Genomic DNA, 20,434 nt, shown 5'->3' with positions numbered 1-20,434 from the left:
TAGAAGGCCGTGGTTTCGCATACATGTATATTTCAATTCTTTACCAAAGAAGAAAGATACGCCAAAAAGAAGGAGCTTATATCATAACTCATGTGGAAGATGACGTTGCTATTGAAGCGGCGCATAAAAGCTGCTTCGAACCGAATGATGGATTGGTACTCTCCATATATGTATTCTCATTGTCAGATTTGTTGGCTTCCTGGTTTTTGTTTTAGAAAAGATTACTTTCTCATAATTAACATGCATATAAATTTTAAATAAAAAATGCATTTCTCAATCAAATATTTATGGTTTTTTTAAAAAATATATCAACAATATTTGTTTCAACAAACTAATATCACAGTTATTAATTAAGAAGTTATAAACAAAAATAGCACCTTAATTTCTGGTCAAATTTGATTAACTCAATCTTGATTTTATTTTCTTAATTTTTTTAATATTACGACCCATTCACGCCCAATTCTTAGTCAGGCCAAAAAAAATTAGAGTACATAAGCATACGTTACCCTTAAAAGCAGTTAAACAAACCATTTCTGAAGCCGTAGCACGTTTTGTTTTGAAAGTATACAATATATCATATTGTGCAAATCGTAAGCGTCGGCACTGTACTTTCAAGTTTCAACGTTATTTTGCACATAGAATAGAACCCTCATATTTTAGCTTTCAATTCTTTCGTCATCTTATTAGCGTGCTAATGATGACTTCTTCTTATCAAAGGACAGCTTTTGCGTGATGGAAAATCATTATTCCTATATTGCATATTGTGCTGTCAATTTTAAACTTCCCTGTGATAAATTAATAGGAAGTTATTTATTTGTACAGTTTTATGTTCTACGTGGAAATAATACGGCTTCGCATCAGAGTTATTTTAAATTTGTACTAACTAATACAGTTTGGGAATTAAAAGCACCATTAAATTTTAGAATAATAGTACTAACAGCTGTTTGAGAGCCATCTGATGTTTGTAATCTTCACTTGCATGCTGACATGGAGGCGTTATCTTATTTGTTTTAACTTTAAAAAGAAAATTAGTTTCCTTTAACTGTGGTAACTTGCAAACTGTGAAGCTGATCGCAGAAATGCTGACACATAATAATCCAAAATATTATCCAAATCCCAGGCTCAACAGTTTGCTTCTGCGAGATGGTTTGAACTTTCAGTCCGAATTCTTCGGCGTTTTGGACAAATTTTGGTAGGTGGCTTGAGTTTATCAGATTGCTGCCAGCCAAACACACATTGCCATTTCTTATTCTTATCTTTAACAATTTTATTTATTCCAAACAAACAATTTCCTTTTGTTTCTAGCCTCCGTAATGATCACATACATTTCAATTGCTTTTATTTATTTTACTTGCACTCTGCCGCGTACCCCAATAAAGTAATCCATGTTCAACATTTTCTCCACACAACCTTGTTGGTTTTGTCATCAATATTTTTTGCTTTTAATTATTGTTAAACACTTAATTGGATCCCAGAATCTCATTGAAAAGGCTATGTAAATGTGATTTAGTATTTAATGAATGATTAATTAATAATCCACTGCCTTCTGCTTGAGTGTCTTTTCCTCCAAAGAAATTAGACAGCCCAAGAAAACAGAAGTGTAAAATAGGAAGGTTCCACATTTCAGATGTGTCAATAGAGAAAAGCAAACAAAAGAGGCCTCTTCTCAGCAACCAGAACCTAAAACTGATGTGGATAGCGCCATTCCCTGATGTTTAAGTTTCCTATATAGCTTTTTCGTCTCTCTTCAAACTCACACACAATTCCCCACCATATTTCCTGCAACAAGAAAGCAGGAAAAAACAAAGAAAAAAATCCCTCTTTCTTGTCAAATGTGCCATCCCAATTCCTCCACGATCCTCTGTTTTCCTCTGCCCCTACGTCGTTTCATCTGTTTCTGATGGCGCTACAAATTCCAGCATGAACAAATATGGGCTTAGCCCGCATCAATTGTCAGTTTCTTAGTAAGATCATGGTTGCTTCGGCTTTTGTCTATTTCTTCTTCAGCCTTAACCTTCACAACAAAGTTAACTAGCATGTTTCCGGTGTATATAATCCAAGCTGTACAGCCTGAAACCACAGAGAAGTAGCGAGTAATATAGACTATCAACCTCAACCACCATGAGGATTTGTATTGCTTTTGCTCTCATAATTCAGTTCTTTGTGAGGACAGAATCAATTAGCAGAGGAGATTTTCCAGATGGGTTTATCTTTGGAACTGCTTCTTCAGCTTACCAGGTAAGAATCAATCTTTTCCTTGCAATGTTCAATCCAAATAATGAGACAGTATCAGACAAATTATACGCCAAATCTCATCACTTGGAAATGCTGTGCTGCATAGTTTGAAGGAGCTGTTGGTGAAGGAAATAGAGGAGATAGCATATGGGATACTTTCACCAGGCTTCCAGGTAAGACCAAAGTTCAAAAGGCAAACCAGACCCTATCATCAAAATTAAGACATACGATGAATATTTATCTCTTCCAGAGAAGTTTCTGATTTCCATTTTTGCGTTCTGATAGGGAGAATCTTGGACTTCAGCAATGCAGACATGACTGTGGACCAATATCACAGATTTAAGGTAACAAGGAAGATACTTTGGGACTTTAATTTTGCACAAGTTAGATTGCTTGCTCAACTTTTCTTTCTGTCTCAATTAAACTTCAAGTGGCTTATATTCAAGGAGAGCATGTTCATATGAATGGGAAAAGAAAGTATAAACAATTTTAGGATGAGATGACACACCATTATAAAATATGAGAGAATATTGAGATGATGACGCCGACACATCACCCACTTTAAGCAATAGACAATCAGATTGTAAAGCAAACAAATGCCATGAAGTTTCTCAAGGTGAAAAGAGTTTTTAAACTTATATGCTGATGTGACATTGCTGAAGTCCCCCCCCCCCCAAAAAAAATTCTACTTGATTTTTGTGTTTAAAATATTTAACGGTCAACTGAAACGTTAATAATTTTCCACTTTACGCAGAATGATATAGAATTGATGAAAGACATGGGGATGGATTTTTACAGATTTTCCATATCATGGTCAAGAATTTTTCCAAGTAAGTTGTAAACGTTTTCAAAATCTCCCCCCCCCCCCCCCAAATAAATAAATAAATAAGAGCAGCAGGAATTATGTTAGCGGCTAACTATCTCTGTAATAATTGTGAACAGAAGGAACGGGGGGACCTTGTGCGGAAGGAATAAAGTATTACGACAGTCTCATAGATGCTTTGCTGGAAAAAGGTTACGAAGAATTTCTATAGGAATCTTTCTTTTACAAACGGCACAAAATAGCATTAAAATTTTAGTTCTTCTCTTCAATCAGGAATCCAGCCTTTTGTAACCCTATATCATTGGGATCTTCCACAGATGCTAGAAGATCAATATGAAGGATGGCTAAGCACACAAGTAATGTAAGTTAAAAACAATGACATGTTATCTTGTGAGATAAAAGTAGTGAGCTTTGTAAATATTCATTTGCAGAAAAGACTTCGAACACTATGCCTATACCTGCTTCAAAACTTTCGGAGATAGAGTGAAGTACTGGATCACGTTCAATGAACCACATAACTTCGCCCTCCATGGTTATGACTTGGGAATTCAAGCCCCTGGAAGATGTTCCATTCTGGGTCATTTTTTATGTAGGAAGGGAAAATCATCCACGGAACCATATATTGTTGCTCACAACATTCTCTTATCTCATGCTGCTGCTTATCGCACCTATCAACAACATTTCAAGGTTCTAAACAAGTCATCTTCAATTCCTGAAACGTGCACAGTTCAATTATTCAATCATTGACTCTAACTTCTACGACTCATAAGTTCTTTATTCGTGAAAATAATAGCGCAGATTTACATACTCCAAGAACTAACGAATGGCATGCATGTCTCTTGGGGACAAAATATTACAATCGGGAGTTTAATTCTGGTATTGATGTTATGATCCAGGAAAAACAAAGGGGTCAAATAGGGATAGCTCTAGATGCCATATGGTATGAACCCATAACTGATCTTGATGAGGACAAAGATGCGGCAGCCAGAGCTATGGATTTTTCAGTTGGATGGTAATTCTATTTAGCGAATACGATAATGTACTATGCACAAAGCCCCATGACATTTACGAAAAACTGAGCAGTTCATCTTCCATAATAGGTTCCTTGAACCTCTATTTTTTGGGAAATATCCTCTTTCAATGGAACGACTTGTAGCTGAAAGATTGCCGGAGATCTCAGATGCAACCTCCACCATGCTTGTGGGATCCTTGGATTTTGTGGGCATAAATCATTACACCTCAATTTATGCCCGTAACGACAGAACTAGGATTCGAAAACTGGTTTTACAGGACGCATCGTCTGATGCTGCTGTCATCACTACCCGTAAGCCTTCAAATAAATTGTGACCCCTTTCTCGTTTCTTCCGTCTTCTTCTTCTTGGTCTCATCTCATCTGTTGTCCTACTTTGTAGCACACAGAAAAGGGGCTGTAATCGGAGAAAGGGTATGATTAAGCAACTCGTTAAAGCTTAAACCTTGTGTATAGACTGTATTCTAAAGCAAGTCTTTTTTCTTCTTCAGGCAGCTTCACGCTGGCTTCACATTGTCCCATGGGGAATCCGAAAAATGGTGAATTATGTGAAAAACAAGTATGGGAATCCCCCAATGATTATAACAGAAAATGGTGAGGGAGGAGCTTCCTGCTTATAAGCTTATCAAAGAATTCACAGAAGTGTTGACATTGTTTAGATTTATCATGGCAGGAATGGATGACCCAAATGGACCTTTCATAACCTTAGAAAAGACTTTGCAGGATGATAAGAGGATAACATTTCATAGGGACTATCTCTCAAACCTATCTGCTGCTGTAAGGTACTTAAGAGACAGATCCTTTAACAAATTCTGCACTTTGAGTCTCTGCATAACATGGATATTAAATTATACAAGAACAGGATTAAAACAATGTCTATCTAATGCAGGGAAGACGAATGCGATGTTCGCGGTTACTTTGTGTGGTCATTGCTTGACAACTGGGAGTGGAATATGGGCTATACCGTTCGGTTTGGGCTCTACTATGTTGATTTTAAGAATAACCTCACGAGGATACCGAAAGCTTCTGCACAATGGTTCAAAACCATGCTCAGATTAAGTTTAAAAACAGATATGAGTGGCGACATTTGATTTGGCTTTGTTTTTTGGTCTGAAATACAGTGCGCGCAGTCACGCACAAAGCAATTGTAAAGTGCTTCAAAAATTAATGAAAAGAAAGCAACAAGGGAATGAAATATCCACGAACAAGTTAAAAATGATGACAACTTCTCTTTGTCTGCTTCGTCCCCTTCCCTTGCCCTCCCTCAACATAAAATTACGACAAAGCAAATGTGTGATTGAGACTAGAATTGCTTGGTCCATACTCCATAGAAGATGTAACCAAAGAAAAGGGCGAAGAAAGAGATTGTCATGGAGGCTTTTGTTTGGCAAAATCGGACACAAGACTAAAAAGGAACCCACATTTTTGTTGCTCAGTTTCATTTTGGAATTCCAATCACCCAACGCTAAAAAACATAATGGAATATTTGAACAGTGGTGTAAAATTTGAGATGATCTTAGTTATTAAAATAGTCATTCTTAACTTTATGTTATCTCTCTAGTTTTTCCTTGGATTGAGAGACGTTTGGGGTGGGTTGAGCTTCAAATTTTTGTACATGTTTTGAATTATTAACTTATATTTTTCGTTTTCTTTTGAATAAGGATAATATTAAAATTTCACCTCGTAAATCCAATTTCCGTGGGATTAATATATAACAACTCGTCTAGTCGTTTTTGTCTTGCGAAAACAAACACGGAAGAATTTAATTTATCGGTCAAAAAATAAAAACAGAGTATTATTAGTGTCGTTTTACCCTATCAAGGGATTCTCTCTGTGGTTTGAGCGAAGTTTTTTGGAAGATCATCGGAGGCTGGTGTTTCTGGTTGTGGCGTTCTGCTATTGTTGGGGTTTGTTGCTCGTGGGTTCATTGAGCAACAAAAGCTGATACAAGCACATCTACAATCTCAAAGTTGTTCTCTTGATTCTTTTGGGGAAAGATGCTTCTTTCAGATGTTACGCAGACCATCAATCTCCGCTAGTCTCCACCAATCACGCGTTGCTTGATGCCCTCACCGCGTCCAGCTACATAGCAAGTATAAAATCTCAGGGAGACAGCAATCCATGTTCCCCTCCGCGCTTTATTCAACTTGAGTTTTCATTATTCCTGCCTAATCGAACTCGACGTCAAATTACTATAACGGCCGGCTTGTCTTTGGTAAGACCCAAAAATTTAACGTTCTTGAAGCATCGAGGTAGAGTAGTACTGTCATTCGGATTGTTCCTCATGAAACGAGGATACCAGGAATCCCCTTCAACCTCTTTCGGCCCACCTCAATCCAAAACTAGATATAACCCGGAAGGTAACTTTATGCTGCTGCCCTTTCTTCGATTTGTTTTGTCGTATAGTTGTTTACAATTATAAAGGGTTATTTGGTGTTTCATGGATCTGGGTGTTCTGATAAACGACCGAAGAGCCAGGATTCTGCTGGAAAAGAGAGGGAAATCTTTAGCATTTGCAATGAATGCTGTCTCTGCCATGCTGATCTTTTTTTTAAAAAAAAAAAAAAAGAATGCAGTTGAGAGACCTTAACTTTGTAAACGCGAGGTTATGCCGACTAAAGAGCTTGCCTTAACTTCATTAATCAATTGTGGCAAGGGTTCGAAAAAAAGTATAGGCTTTATACTTCCCCGTTATATCATGAAAAATACCACTTGCGAATTTATGTATTTTCTGGTCCTTATCCGTCGCTTTTCTTGTAGAAAACTCATAAGGTTCTGGTTATTGTCCTTATTTGCATTTTGTGGATTGTGTTTAGGTGATTCGCATTTTCTGGAGGATGAAAGCACTAAGATATTTGCTCGGAAAGTTGCTGAACATTACAGTGCAAGGACCAACCAGACCCTGGAAGAGCGGGAGGCTAGTCCAATTATTCATTTAAAGAAACTCAACAATTGGGTATGTGTTATATTTTGCAACGCATAAATTCTTATCGGCAGAATATTACATTATTGTTGGTTGATTGCTTGCTGTGTTTATGCTTTTTTCTGAACAGATTAAGAGTGTCTTAATTCAGCTTTATGCACGTCGAGGAGATGCAGTCCTTGACCTCGCCTGTGGCAAGGTGCTAATGGGTTATAATCCATGTGCAATATTCGAAAAAGCTAATATCCTTCCTTATCTAAGCCTCTTCACGTAATTCTTCCGTTTCCATAGGGTGGAGATCTTATTAAATGGGACAAGGCCAAAATTGGATATTATGTCGGTATTGACATTGCTGAAGGTTCAGTAAGTATTACAATTTAGTGGAACTGTCAACTTGTTAGTCTTATCTGAATTCTGAAATTTGAGCAATATACTCATCAAATCAAGTTGTGATGAGCTGAAGTAGGATGACAAGGGTTTGAAGAAATTATTCATGCCATCTTCAGACTTCTTCTATTTCTATGCCATGTACCTCTGTCATGGCTAATTTCATGCATAAAACGCATTTGTCTATCTCTTGCAGCTTAACTTTTTCCCCATTTATAAAAAATTACATAATTATGTTTTTGACTCTTTTGTGCTTAGGAGATGACCTTGAAGCTAGTGTTCCCCAAGAATGAATTACTCGTTTATTCCTTGTACACTTTAAGCTATAATAATTTTTATTTCAAATAATTCTTGAACATATACATGATGACAGTAAATTTTTTATTGTAACTTTGTATTTTCCCTCATTCCAGTGATGAATTTCTTATATGTTATACCTCAAGTCCTTGCTATTAGATGGTGAAAGATTCCATGCCTTATTGTGTCAAAATATTTGCAATAGTCATATGTTTGTCATCCTCAACACCAGCTCACTGATTTCAACAATCTTCCAGATTGAAGATTGTCGTACACGATACAATGGTGATGCTGACCATCATCAGCGACGTAAAAAGTTCACGTTTCCTGCTCGCCTGTTCTGTGGAGATTGCTATGAGGTGGCTAAACGTGCATTGCCAATCTCATGAAAATACTTTCTGTTCTCTTTTTGCTTGATAACTTTATCACATTTGAAAGATTAAGAGTTTTACCTTCAATTTTATGAAATGAACAGACTCAGCACTGTTTTAGCTAGAAAATTGAGAATGTAGAATATATTAAAATTTATAATGTGACTATTTTTTCTAAAATATCAAGAAAGGAAATTTGCAGGGGGAAGCAAAAAGTTGATCCTGAATGGATGAGAGGATACACTAGAAACCAGGAAAGACTGAGTGCACTGTTTTTGAAAAAAGGTAGTTGGTTTAGCCAGAAAGACAAGATAGTAGAGGTTGCCATGTGAAAGTATGATTGCAGCCACAGCAGCTACTTTAGTAGTAGTAGTATTTTTATAAATTGATTCGTAAATTCCTTGTGTGCTCTACAAGGCGTAGTCTGTAGTTGAATAGTTTGATAAAATATAGGGGTCATTGATGTGCGTATAACAACTTAACCCAAAATGCACCATCGTCTATGAAAACTTTTTTCCTCTTCTTTTGTTAGCAATTTCTCTATTTGTTTAGATAATGCAATTGTTTTCTCTTATTCTTAACAATTGTTGATCATTCCAGGTTCGCTTGGATAAGGTTCTTGCAGAAGATGCGCCCTTTGATATTTGCAGTTGTCAGGTGAATTAATCACTCAAGTTAATTACTACAAGTCATCTTTGAATCACGCTAAAAAAGAGAGGAACTGGCTTGTATTAGTACAACAAAGTTCAATTTCCTTTATATTTAGAATTGGCCTTGCCCAGCAATCATTTTAGTTTAGGATAAACTGTTGGTTCATGTATTGTTAAAAACAATGGTGCTTTTCTTTAAATACACTCAATGGTCAATGTGTTGGTTCTTTTGGTGTCTAACTTTACTATTTTTCATTTTATCTGAACAATTAGTTTTTGATAAAGCCCAATGGCACATCATCTGATATTTCTACCGTATATTCTTGACAACTCCCATTTTCCCTGCCAACTGTTGTTGCTCTTTTATCCCATGTCTTGAAAATTACATTTATGGTTGCGGACTACTTTCAATTTTGAAAGTGTATCTTCATTTCTAACCTGTCAAACCTTTGAACTCTGCAGTTTGCGTTGCATTACTCTTGGTCTACAGAAGCTCGTGCTCGGCGAGCCTTGGCTAATGTGTCAGCATTACTTCGTCCGGGAGGCATTTTTATTGGAACAATGCCTGATGCTAATGTTCTTATAAAAAAGCTAAGAGAAGGTTTTGGATGCACCTGCAATGTTTACAACTTTTAAGAAAATGACAATGTGATATCTTGTGATTTAGTACAATTGTGTCCTTCAAACTTAAGACATGAGCATATGCAAGGATCTGATCTCTGTTTGCAATATATCTCTAGGTTACTAAAAGACGAATTTTGATTAGTTAAGCCACATATTCAAGTATGACAAATCTGATGAAACTATGGCATGGCCGCTGCTATCTAAATGAGAGGAAGCAATCTATATTACTGATAGTGCTTTTGCAATATCTTTTGATTTAGTACAATTGTGTCCTTCAAAAAGACGTGAGCATATGCAAAGATCTAATCTCTGTTTGCAATATATCTCTAGGTTATACTAAAAGACGAATTTTGATTAGCTAAACCACATGTTCAAGTATGACAAGTCTGATGCAACTTTAGCATGCCGTTGCTATCTAAGTGAGAAGAAGCAATCTATATTACTAATAGAGCTTTTGTTGTCCCTCCATGATCTCTCATTCTAAAGTGACTCCTCAAGTAGTATGCATTGCATTGATTTAGGCTTCAGACAACATCAGAGAGGGATCCAGGGGCGGCAGGGAGGGGTGCTCCCCCCCCCCCCCCCAAACCCCAACACTTGGATGTTCCTTTGGTAAAAATTATAAAGCTTGCTTGTAAAAATTTTAAAAATAGATTTTGGCCCCCCCATTCATTACTTTCTAGATCCTTCCTTCAGTAATCACTGTGTGTGAAGGGCCGTATCACGGTTCAATCAAATTGTCATGAACTGTTCTTGTTCCCTTTAGAGATGACTGCTCATTGTACTCGTTGAACAGAATGATGACATTTGGTCCTTCTGGTATATATTAGCATAAATGTCATCAATTTTGCAATTCTCGAACTTGATTGGATATGCCGTTTTCAATTTTTTGAAATATGCAGCTGAAGGGTTGTCTTTTGGAAATAGTGTCTACTGGGTGCATTTTGATGAAGAATTTTCTGACAAGGTGACTTTTGTTCTCATGTTACATCTTCCTAATTATGTTTCTTGGGTGGAAATTTATTATTTTAGTAATGAATTTTATGCAATTTATTGAACAGTATCTTAGCCTGATATTCTTCTTGTTATTCAGAAATTTAAATCTTCCAGCCCCTTTGGCATAAGTTACAAGTTCCATCTAGAGGTATTGTTTCTAATAAAAGTTAAAACTTCCCCTTGTACTCCAGTAGTTGTTTCCGTGAAAAAAAGCTTATTAATATTGTCATATCAGACCATTTGTTAGATCATAGACGTGACTCAGGAATACTATTTATACTTCTGTTGCAGGATGCTGTTGATTGTCCTGAATGGATTGTCCCCTTTCACGTATTCAAGACGTTGGCAGAAGAGGTATCACATCTTTCAAAACAGTCAATTAAACAGAAGAGGTATCACTTGCTTGTGCTTTCTTGGTAACATTCTCCATCACACTTTACAGTATGATTTTGAGCTTGTCTTTGCAAAGAACTCCCATGAGTTCGTGCACGAGTACATGAAAAAACCAGAATTTATAGAGCTCATGCGAAGACTTGGCGCCTTGGGCGATGGCAACCAAGATCAGAGTAAGTCTTCTTGCCCATGCATTTACCTTTCTTAGTCCCATGATCACTCATTGAAGCTTAACATCCCTTCTCATTGCTTCTCTTTGTTAACGTGCTGCTGCTTAAAACACGGGCCATACTCCTCTTTTATTTGCAGGCACACTCTCACCAGATGAATGGGAAGTAGCTTACTTGTACTTAGCGTTTGTGTTGAGGAAGGTAAGTGCCATCTTTCAATTAGTTTAAGTACCAACACAATCATCACCTAGTTGTAGAAATTCTGCTTAAAGCTTGTTCACACGAGTTTTTTTACCCACCGTGATGATCCAGCGAGGCCAACCAGACCGAACGCAAGCAAGTAGCAGAAGAGACAGGGGTTTGATGCATATATCAAAGGAAGACATCATGTATATTAGCAGTGATTAACATGAATAAATCAGCCCGTGACTGGATTTTCCAAATTGATGATGAAACAAGGCGTGTTGCAGTAAAAGGGAAAAAGAACTGCTGCTCACGAAATTTAGCGTTGCATCATACACGATGGATTTTGTACCTGTACGATCGCAATAACTTGCTGAGAAGTATTTTTTGCTCCGGTATTTATTTGTATCCTCTTCAGGATAACGAACTTTCATGAATCTACAGAGTAGATTTTTCCTTTAGCTACAATTTACAGTGATATTGAAGAATACTAAATGAATGATGAATCTGCGGCGGTGTAATCTGTTACATGTGATATGAAGAATACTAAACATGTTTCCATTGTATTTATGAAATTATAAACTTATCTGTTTATACTCTAAGCTTATCTGTTTGTATCATAGTCATTCGTAGTCATTTGGCCGAGCACAATTTTGATCCCAAGAAGGGGGACTTCTTTTAGAAAAATTGCTTGCGAGTCCTTCCTTGGTACTGAAACGATCAAAGGACCAAGTGCAAGGAAGACAGATTTCGGATGCAAACAAATAGTCATGAAATTCCAAGCCTATCCATCTTAAGTTCATATGCTTGCATCTTGATTTTTTGGTCTTCTAGAACAATTTTGGGCCTAAAGAGGGATTTACTAGCAATCCCCCCATCCCCCCCCAAAAAAAAAAAATGAAGATCAAATCATCTTTAGGCTATGTTAAGTTCAAGAGAATGGGAGAAAAAGAATGTTACTTTATTTAGTTTTATAACAAGATAGGGAAAAGAAGAGGATGGAATTTTAATGATTTCTTATTTAGTTTAAGAAGAAAGAAGAAAGGTAGTTTTAAGCAATTTACCATTATTTTCTTATATATGGGTTCAATATTCTTTAATTATGTCTTGTGTAAATTAATTTTATACCTTAACTCAATTTGCTTGGTTTATACTTTTACTTTTTAATAAAGTAATTATTTATTTTTCAACTAACTCTATTTTTTTATATTTACCCTTATTAAACACCCTACAATAAATATAAAGTCATTATCAATAAAAATACTTTTGAAAAAAAAAATAATAATTACATTATAAAAGATTAAAAATACCTTATATTTTTAAACATTCAATTCTTTAAAAAATACTTTATATTTTTAAACGAAGAGAGTATAATTTTACATTTTAAACTGCTATGAATAAACACGTCAATTCTACAGTTTTTTCTTTATTTTATAATTGAATTATTTTATTTGTTAATTCTCAATTTAATTTTGATATTTCTTAAAATTAAATTGAGAATTATTCTAATAATCGCCACGCATGTCAAGGGCCCTCCCCTTCACCGTCGAGTACAGGAATTGAGGAAAGTCATGACCTCCGGCTGTACACCTGTGTGTGGAAAGTGAATTGCAGAGGCTCCATTAGAAAAGCAAGGTCGATGTCTGTACAGGGAAACAATTACGAAGCCATATACGAAGAACACCACGACCACGACGCTGCTAGCTTGGGTGACTCAGTCCCGAAGTGGAAGGCTCTCACAAATACAGAGGAAGAGGGTACAGGAAAGTCGAAGGTGACCGAAGTGAAGACTGTACAGTGCACAGGAAACAGATACAAAGTTATATGCAGAGAATGTGGTAGAAGAGGGCACACTGCTGATGCAGATGGTGAGACGCAACTAGCTTGGGTACTCAGGAAGAAGACTCAGATGGATGCAAAGAGAAGGGCAAATTACTTATAAATTTTGGCTCCCCTCCCAAAAAACCCCAAATTGGACTAAAGCAATATGAGGGGAGAGGAAGTAAGGGGGAATTTTAGCTCTCCTCCCTTTCACTTCCCTCTCCTTCTCTCCTAAACCTCCAACCAAACACACCCTTAGTTTCTGACACTTGAATTTTTTTTGTATTTAACTGCAACATCTTACATAACTATAACCAAGTCTAAACCGACGGGAATAATATCCACATGAGCTTGTTGGAGAACTTGATATCATCAAAACTTAAACGATAAGGATACACAGGCTGCACATTCATTAGTCTACTATTAGAGTGTGTCAGTTTATTAGAAGGCTCAGCTAATTAAGGATAGTTCCAAGAGTTTAAGCCCGCTTGAGCAGAACCACCATAATCACCAGTACTGCCAACCCCATAAGAGTACCTCCCATAGCAAAAGAATCCATGTAGTTTGCTCTGGTGTTTCCATTAGCATCAGACGACGTTTTCTCTGCTTCTGATAACCCAAATACGTTGTTAAGGTATTTCGACACATTGCTGACCATTTCTGTCACTGTCAACTTAAAATTCTGCATTAGCTCCATGAAATCCACAAACCCATTTCCTTGATTGCCCTTTCGGTCGGAGTGGTGTAACTTCACCAAACTTTCAGGAGTTTCCTCTGATTCAACCCCTGCAGCTGCAGAACATTTTGAATCAGCATGAAATCCATAATGCAATGCCTTAGAAGTGGAATTAATATGCGACATGAAATAGAACCTGTTTGTTGAGATTGGAGGAAGTCCTTCAGCGAAGGATTTTTCATGATTGCATTCCACACGTTCGGATCAGAAGCAACGGACGCTACAATGGTCTGGTTATGACAATGATAAGTGAATAGCAGGACTTGACCATAATTTAAGAGGTGTTTCATTCATTACTATCTCACTTTCCATGCTATTTTACAATCTATGATATGAAATAGCATAGCATGGTCTATGAAGTACGGTAATAATTTTTATTTGGCCATCAAAGAACCTTCGTATTAAACATATGCTTATATTTCAAAATTTGGTCTTACATACAAGGGTAGAGTTATAACTTGTATCAAAGTTAATAATAGCATCCTATAATTCGGTTATTCTGTATGACACCTGGCATCTTAGATATGAAGGTATTAGACATAGATTGCTTGAATGGCGATGAAAGTTGATATTCAACGGACAAGAAAACCAATAAATTACCTGGGCCTCAGAATTTGTGCTCAGAAATTTGAAGGCGTCAAGGGCATGCTTCGGCGCTGAGGGGGTTGAAATAGCCTCCATCACGCAAGATTTGATCTCCGTCCCACAAAGAAGAGGGGACTGAACAGACACTTCACTACCAGTAGAACCCTCGCACACAGAAGTATTAGAAGACAGGTATACCCTGACAAATGGTAAATAAGAAATGGTTTTAGCAATTAGCATGGAGAGAAACGGCCTCAGATAGAAGATAAATCATATCCATGTTGCACAGGAACACATGATCTTCCACCAGAAATGTGCAGAAAGTTTCTAAATAAATCTCGTTAGTTTTGACATGCAGAAAGTTTCAACTAATTTTATTCACAAATCTAATTTTTGTAGCATCATAGGGCGAAAGTTCATGATAAGGAAAAATCTTGCATGGATATGACAGATCAATTGGTCCCAACTTATATCATTACCAGAACAAACTACTCAGATTTATTGGGAAGGCCAAGATGCAATCTGTAGTGGGGGAAAACGGGGGCCAGAAACAATATATAGGCACGAAAAAACGAAGAGTTTGCCATTTCCGCATGAAAATTAACAACATCTACAATCACCCGCATTTAATAATTTGGAATGGACGAATTTTAAACTGCCGATGGACTTGTCAAGAACGAATTTGAGATCAAAAATCCAAATATTGAGAGATTAGAGGGAAAGACTATACTCATCAATGGCGTTTTTCAATTCCGAGGTAGCAGCCTTGGCCTCCTGAAAGCTGGGGACCTCGCCAAACACCACCCTGGGCGTAGGCTCGCCGGCCTCCATGACAAGCCCATCATCATGGGCGAAATCCCATTCGTCCGAGTCCCAGGACGCCGCCGTGTGCAGCGGCGCAACCTCACCAGATTTCGCTCCCTCCGAAGACAAGACGGCCGACACGGGTCTCGAGGCTTTCCGAATCGACTGCTCCGCAGGCTGTGCAACGGGCACACCCCTTCGGCCGGCGGAAGCCACGCCGACGCCGGCCACCTTCGCCGCGGTCCTCAAAACTCCTCCGCCTCCCATGATCAGTCTTTGACTCTGTTAACGTCCAAGAATCTCGGGCCCAGCGGGATTGAAGAAGTGTAGAGAATATATGATCTGGTTTTTATCTTGGAAGCGTAGCGTGAGGGGTGGGTCGCGGCTCTCGAATGCAATACCTGTTGGAGTAAATTTCGTCAAGTCCAGTTGGGTACGGGTTTTTGAATTTCAGTTAGATATGATAGATTAAAAATAATTAATTAAGTGATAGATTTTAATTATAATTGATTATGTTATAACGTAATCTGTTTGATACTGTTTTTTTAAATTAATTTTAACAAAATTAAAGATATTTAGATAATTTAATCAAAATTAATTTTTAACTATATAATTTAATTTTTAAATATCAAATATTAATTTTTTAAATATATAAAATTTAAATTTTATTAAGGAAAAAAAAGAAAAAGAAGAGAGTTTAATTTTATTTTTATTAAATTATGTATTTTTTTTATAATTTTTTTCTGGGCCTGTTTTTGTAATTTTCCCCAACATTTTTGACAAACTTTTGGCAGCAGACGAAGGGAGCTTCGGAAAAACGCGCGTTTTGGCCCATAATCGATTTTTGATCATTTTCGACTGTTTGGATAGATTGACAGAAAAAATTGATTTTGGGTTCAAAACGCGCGTTTTCTCCTTATCCAAACGGGCACTACGTGGATGGACGGAAATAATGTTTTCTTATAATAAAAAATTATAAAATAAGAAAACATTTAGGAGAAGCGTATAAAATATTTAGAAATAAATTAATTGTTACGTTTAGTATCATATGAACTCGGCTTGTGATTTATTTCCATAAAAAAGAGGGAATTGAGGGAACTTTGGATTTGGGCTTGATCTTTCAATTTCGGGCTTACTTAGATGCGAAGCAAGGCCACGGAGTGTGTACATGGATGATGATTGAATGGACGTGGGACTGATGCGTTTTAGTTTATAGAAAAGAGTGTGTGCGTGTGCGTGTGTGAAGTGGGAATAAGTGAGCATGGGTGGCGATGGCGTGGAGTGGAGCCTGTGGAGGCGCCTCTGATGTAAGCTGCGTCTTTCACTGTTACTGAGGAGCAGTCCAAACAAGGTAATTTCCTCTCACTGCACTTGGCTCCCCCCAAGTCCCGCTTTCTCTTCCTTCTCACTCCTCAACATGTTTCACAAAAGTTTGCATTTCATTCCTTCTACACCTGTCATCCAATTTCACTATTCAATTCAATTACTATGTCTTCATTAGTTAAAATTGAAGGCCGTTTGTTCCTTTCGACTTCCAGTAGTAATAAAATTATACCTACACGCACATCTGTTATGAATATTAGAAAATTTTGTGGATGTTGGTTTATTTCAATTCTCCAGTGCCTTTTTTATTACAAATATTATTATATTGTATATTTTATTTAAGTTTATCGATATATTTGTGTTCAAAGATAAAAAATATTTTAATTTTATTTTACACACTAAAATGAGAAAGCTCTCAATTCTCTTATCATTTTATTCTTTTATTATAATTTTCTCTCTTATCTCCTCCTCACATTATTAGCACAATTGCTCTACTTTTGACATCATTAAGTGGGTGCCCTTATTATTATTATATTAAAGATTAATGATTGTACCAATGAACATCTCCAGTAGAGAAGGAAGCACGCTACTCTATCATCAATGCACTCTTGTCATTTATATGTTATTTATTTATTAAATTTTTTTGTTTAATTATTTTCTCCCTCCCTCAATTAATCTAATAATTACACATTATGCGTCACATCTAAAAGTATGAGACACAATATAATTTAAAATAGTAAATTTTGAAGTTATCGGTACATAACATAAAGTAATCCTGAAATTATTCACATTTAATGTAGAGTAAATGTTAAATTTACTCACATAGAAATAGAGGGTAAATCTTGAAGTTGCTCCCATACAATATAAGGCGAATTATAAAGATTATCACATATAATACAAAGTAAATGCTACAATTATTTATAGCCAAAACACCTATTGTTATGAATCATGAAGTTATCTATATAAAATATAAAGTGAATCTTGAAAACATTCACACAATTTAAAGTAGATCTTGAAAGTCATATCCACATAATATAATATAAATCTTAAAGATATCTACATTCAATTATTTGTTTGTTTGTTTATCCTACATTCAATTCCTTATTTTTATTTTATTTATATATATATATATATATATTGTTTAGCTATCTACATTACATATATAATTTTTAGAAAAATGAATTATAAAATTATCCACACATAACATAAAATATGTTGTGAAGTTATCCATTTAAAATATAAAGTGCATCGTAAAGATTACCTGCATATAATGCAAAGTAGATCATAATGTTATACAAGATTAAAGTAATTTATTTTTGTGGACCTTGAAGCTATTCATATAAGATATAAAGTAGGTCCTGAAATTACCTACATTTAAAATAATTTATTATTTTATTTAGATTATTTTATAATTGAGAATCATAACTATCAAAATCTTAATTTGTTTACTTTATTTGTTATAATCATATCTCAATTTTCTATTTGAGATTGCCAACGTCATATACAATTGCATGTGGTTATTCTACTTATTTTATATTTATATATATATATATATATAGAGAGAGAGAGAGAGAGAGAGTCCATGGTTTATATCACAATTATTTTTTTCAAGAGAATAATAAAATATAGTCTTGAAATACCATTTGTGAATTCTTTCATATCACAATTATTTATTGTATTGCATTGATTTGCAATGAAATTATGTATTTGATATGATGTATATGAGAAATTATCTCTAGTCGCTTTACTAAACTTATTTAAGATCATAGTTAATTGATTGTGCATGTGTTATATATGTCTAGTTGGAACTGCATGAGTTGACCTTTAAGAAGTTTATTTATTTATGAAAATACATGTATATCAAAATTGTTTTGCTACTCTAACAAAATATATGACAAATGGTAGATGTATTTATATTCAAAAGATATGTATAGAGGAAATGTTTCAAAATATTATGTGGAAGCACTGGTTCATATATAGTTCAACTGGAAGAGAATATCAACCTGTAAAGGCATGATTGACACATTCAAGAAATTGACACACGTTGAGGGTATCATGACTTAAGAAAATTCAAGAACTAGAAATGATATTGTCATTAGTGGGAGTAAAAATTACACTGCATTTTTTTTTCTCAACCAAAATTTTGTCCTATTGAATTTTTTTAGTAAAGTTTTTAATGAAGTAACTTTAATAAATATGAATACATTGTGTACTTTTTTTCTTCACTAAGTTTGTTGTCCAATTAAGTTTTTTCTAGCAAGATTTTAATGAGGTATAATATATAGACATCCAAGAAAAAATATTATAAATATTAGAGGATTTTGTGGATGTTCATATCTTTAGACTCATCAGTATCTTTTTGGTTGCCATAATATCTTTTACTCTCTCAATTTAAAAATGTAAAGCATTTATTAAAAAGTTAGATATTTAAAAATGTCTAGCATTTTTAGTACTTCAAAATATAACCATTATCTTTTTTTTAAAGTGTCGCTAATAAATAAACAAACTATTTTATATTTATTTTAGAGTAAAATACTCTATTAAATAAGATAAATATAAAAATATAATATTAATTTAAAAATAAATAATTATTTTATTATAAAATGAGATTTAATTAAAAATGCTTCACATTTTTAACGGAGGGAATAATTATTATTATCTTATATATTTTATTTAATTTAATTGATATATTTATACTTATAAATACAAGACACATTAATTGTGTTTCTCACATTGAAATGAGAAATGTCTCAGTTATCTCGTCCTCTTATTCTCTAGTTATAGTTTTCTGGTTTTCTCTTCTCTCCTCCTTATAATTTCTATTTATAATTTCTCAATTACACCTTTGTTATTTTTCTTTTAATTCATTTCTCCTGCAACAGTCAATCAAACACGACCTATGTGATGCGCTTTAAGTAAAAAGAAGTCAAGTAACCGAACAAACAGCGCATCAAGAAGAATGGATAGTGAAAGAGGGAGTGAGAGTTCGTTAATGTCGGGGCACGAGAATGCAAGAGAGGGTGAAGTGAAGCCAATTCTGGAGCTCGCTTCTACTCTAATCAACCCGTGACTCACTTTCCTCAGGGACCACCTCCACTGCTCACAGTGCTCAGCGTGATTTTATTTTTATTTTTTAATAACTTTTTTTTATCCAATATTAATATATACAAACTTTATCAAAAAAATATTAATTAAAAAATTTAAATCCAGACCATTAAGATCAATTTAAATGGCCCATATTTCATCGCTGTGAAAGCCTAAACCGAGACTCGTGACCCCCCGTTTCACGCGCGAACACAAAAGGTCCCCTAGCACCCATTAGTCCAGCTCTCATTTCCCCATGTCCCACCTCCAAATATGTTCCCACCAGTTCAGATCAATCCTCAGCATCCCTGTCACGCTCAGTAATAAATAAAGTTTTAAACATCGTACACCGTCACGCGGAATTCTTTGCTTTTGACATACAAGGATGCCAGGTGTGGCTTTTTTTTTTTTCTTTCCTGAAAAAGTTACATATAATCTTGCAAACTTATTTACCTTATTTATTAATAAATTTCATAAAATTTAAAAATTATAATTAAATTTTTTTAAACTTAAATATAATTTAAAATTAAAATAAAAAGATAATAATAATTTCATTAAAAATAAACATGTATTATATCAGTCAAATAATTTATAATTATTTTATTAATAATTTATAACTATAACTATAATTTTTTACAACTGTAACTTCATATATTTAATAATTAAATTAATAAATTTAACTATTAAATATGTAAAATTATAATTGTAAAAAATTAAAATTATAATTATATGAAATTACAATTATAAAAAATTAAAATTATAAATTATTAATGAAGTAGTCACAAATTAATTATTTAATTAATGTGATATATATTTAGTAGAGATGTTATTGTCTTTATAGCCTAATATGGTTTTAAAAGACTTGACTGTAATTTTTTAGTTTTACAGAACTTATTAGTAAATAAGTAAATATTTGCATGTAATTTTCCCTTTCTTTTTTAAAATGCCCTTTACATGCTAGAAGCTCGACATCTTTTCGACGCTACCATGTGAAACAAT

General features: G+C 34.8%; 3 protein-coding genes across 4 annotated transcripts; 2 read left to right on the top strand and 1 right to left on the bottom strand.

Annotated features, from left to right (window-relative positions):
* Nucleotides 1-1,677: 1,677 nt before the first annotated feature.
* Nucleotides 1,678-5,307, top strand: LOC129315415 (putative beta-glucosidase 41). 2 transcript variants are annotated; one of them, XR_008594486.1, is made up of 13 exons: nt 1,678-2,238; nt 2,342-2,408; nt 2,521-2,579; nt 2,990-3,065; nt 3,178-3,249; nt 3,332-3,419; nt 3,490-3,745; nt 3,955-4,070; nt 4,159-4,382; nt 4,471-4,502; nt 4,580-4,682; nt 4,748-4,870; nt 4,978-5,118. XR_008594486.1 is itself a non-coding variant. In XM_054959073.1 (13 exons), the coding sequence occupies exons 1-13, from the start codon at nt 2,122-2,124 to the stop codon at nt 5,177-5,179; spliced, it is 1,521 nt and encodes a 506-aa protein (XP_054815048.1). In that variant the 5' UTR covers nt 1,685-2,121; the 3' UTR covers nt 5,180-5,307. The 2 variants fall into 2 exon arrangements, 1 of the variants encoding a protein (XP_054815048.1); XM_054959073.1 differs by having other exon boundaries at nt 1,685-2,238; nt 4,762-4,870; nt 4,978-5,307.
* Nucleotides 5,308-5,690: 383 nt separating this feature from the next.
* LOC129315416 (mRNA cap guanine-N7 methyltransferase 1-like) lies at nt 5,691-11,684 on the top strand. Its single transcript, XM_054959075.1, has 13 exons — nt 5,691-6,448; nt 6,905-7,044; nt 7,142-7,210; nt 7,303-7,374; nt 7,953-8,054; nt 8,667-8,723; nt 9,179-9,317; nt 10,243-10,307; nt 10,434-10,484; nt 10,628-10,690; nt 10,779-10,902; nt 11,039-11,100; nt 11,212-11,684. Exons 1-13 carry the CDS (start codon nt 6,373-6,375, stop codon nt 11,305-11,307), a joined length of 1,116 nt encoding a protein of 371 aa, XP_054815050.1. The 5' UTR covers nt 5,691-6,372; the 3' UTR covers nt 11,308-11,684.
* Nucleotides 11,685-13,162: 1,478 nt separating this feature from the next.
* On the bottom strand, nt 13,163-15,436 carry LOC129315862 (uncharacterized). Its single transcript, XM_054959981.1, has 4 exons — nt 14,955-15,436; nt 14,240-14,423; nt 13,776-13,869; nt 13,163-13,695 (listed from the first exon to the last, which is right to left on the bottom strand). Exons 1-4 carry the CDS (start codon nt 15,293-15,295, stop codon nt 13,382-13,384), a joined length of 933 nt encoding a protein of 310 aa, XP_054815956.1. The 5' UTR covers nt 15,296-15,436; the 3' UTR covers nt 13,163-13,381.
* Between the last annotated feature and the right edge of the window lie 4,998 nt (nt 15,437-20,434).

This window comes from Prosopis cineraria, unplaced genomic scaffold, assembly GCF_029017545.1.
Source record: "Prosopis cineraria cultivar Desert tree isolate PC_DT_omini unplaced genomic scaffold, ASM2901754v1 PC7, whole genome shotgun sequence".
Taxonomy (NCBI): domain Eukaryota; kingdom Viridiplantae; phylum Streptophyta; class Magnoliopsida; order Fabales; family Fabaceae; genus Prosopis; species Prosopis cineraria.
The sequence above is the reverse complement of the archived record's forward strand: the minus strand, read 5'-3'. Positions and strand labels throughout refer to the sequence as shown.

Coding starts and splice junctions, on each gene's coding strand:
- LOC129315416 (XM_054959075.1), top strand. CDS start 6,373: ATGAAACGAGGATACCAGGAATCCCCTTCAACCTCTTTCGGCCCACCT. Junction 7,045..7,141: donor TAAAGAAACTCAACAATTGG/GTATGTGTTATA, acceptor TTTTCTGAACAG/ATTAAGAGTGTCTTAATTCA. Junction 9,318..10,242: donor TATAAAAAAGCTAAGAGAAG/GTTTTGGATGCA, acceptor TGAAATATGCAG/CTGAAGGGTTGTCTTTTGGA.
- LOC129315862 (XM_054959981.1), bottom strand. CDS start 15,295: ATGGGAGGCGGAGGAGTTTTGAGGACCGCGGCGAAGGTGGCCGGCGTC. Junction 14,424..14,954: donor TTGAAAAACGCCATTGATGA/GTATAGTCTTTC, acceptor ACCATTTGTCAG/GGTATACCTGTCTTCTAATA. Junction 13,696..13,775: donor CCTCCAATCTCAACAAACAG/GTTCTATTTCAT, acceptor AATGTTCTGCAG/CTGCAGGGGTTGAATCAGAG.
- LOC129315415 (XM_054959073.1), top strand. CDS start 2,122: ATGAGGATTTGTATTGCTTTTGCTCTCATAATTCAGTTCTTTGTGAGG. Junction 3,420..3,489: donor TGGCTAAGCACACAAGTAAT/GTAAGTTAAAAA, acceptor ATTCATTTGCAG/AAAAGACTTCGAACACTATG. Junction 4,071..4,158: donor ATGGATTTTTCAGTTGGATG/GTAATTCTATTT, acceptor CTTCCATAATAG/GTTCCTTGAACCTCTATTTT.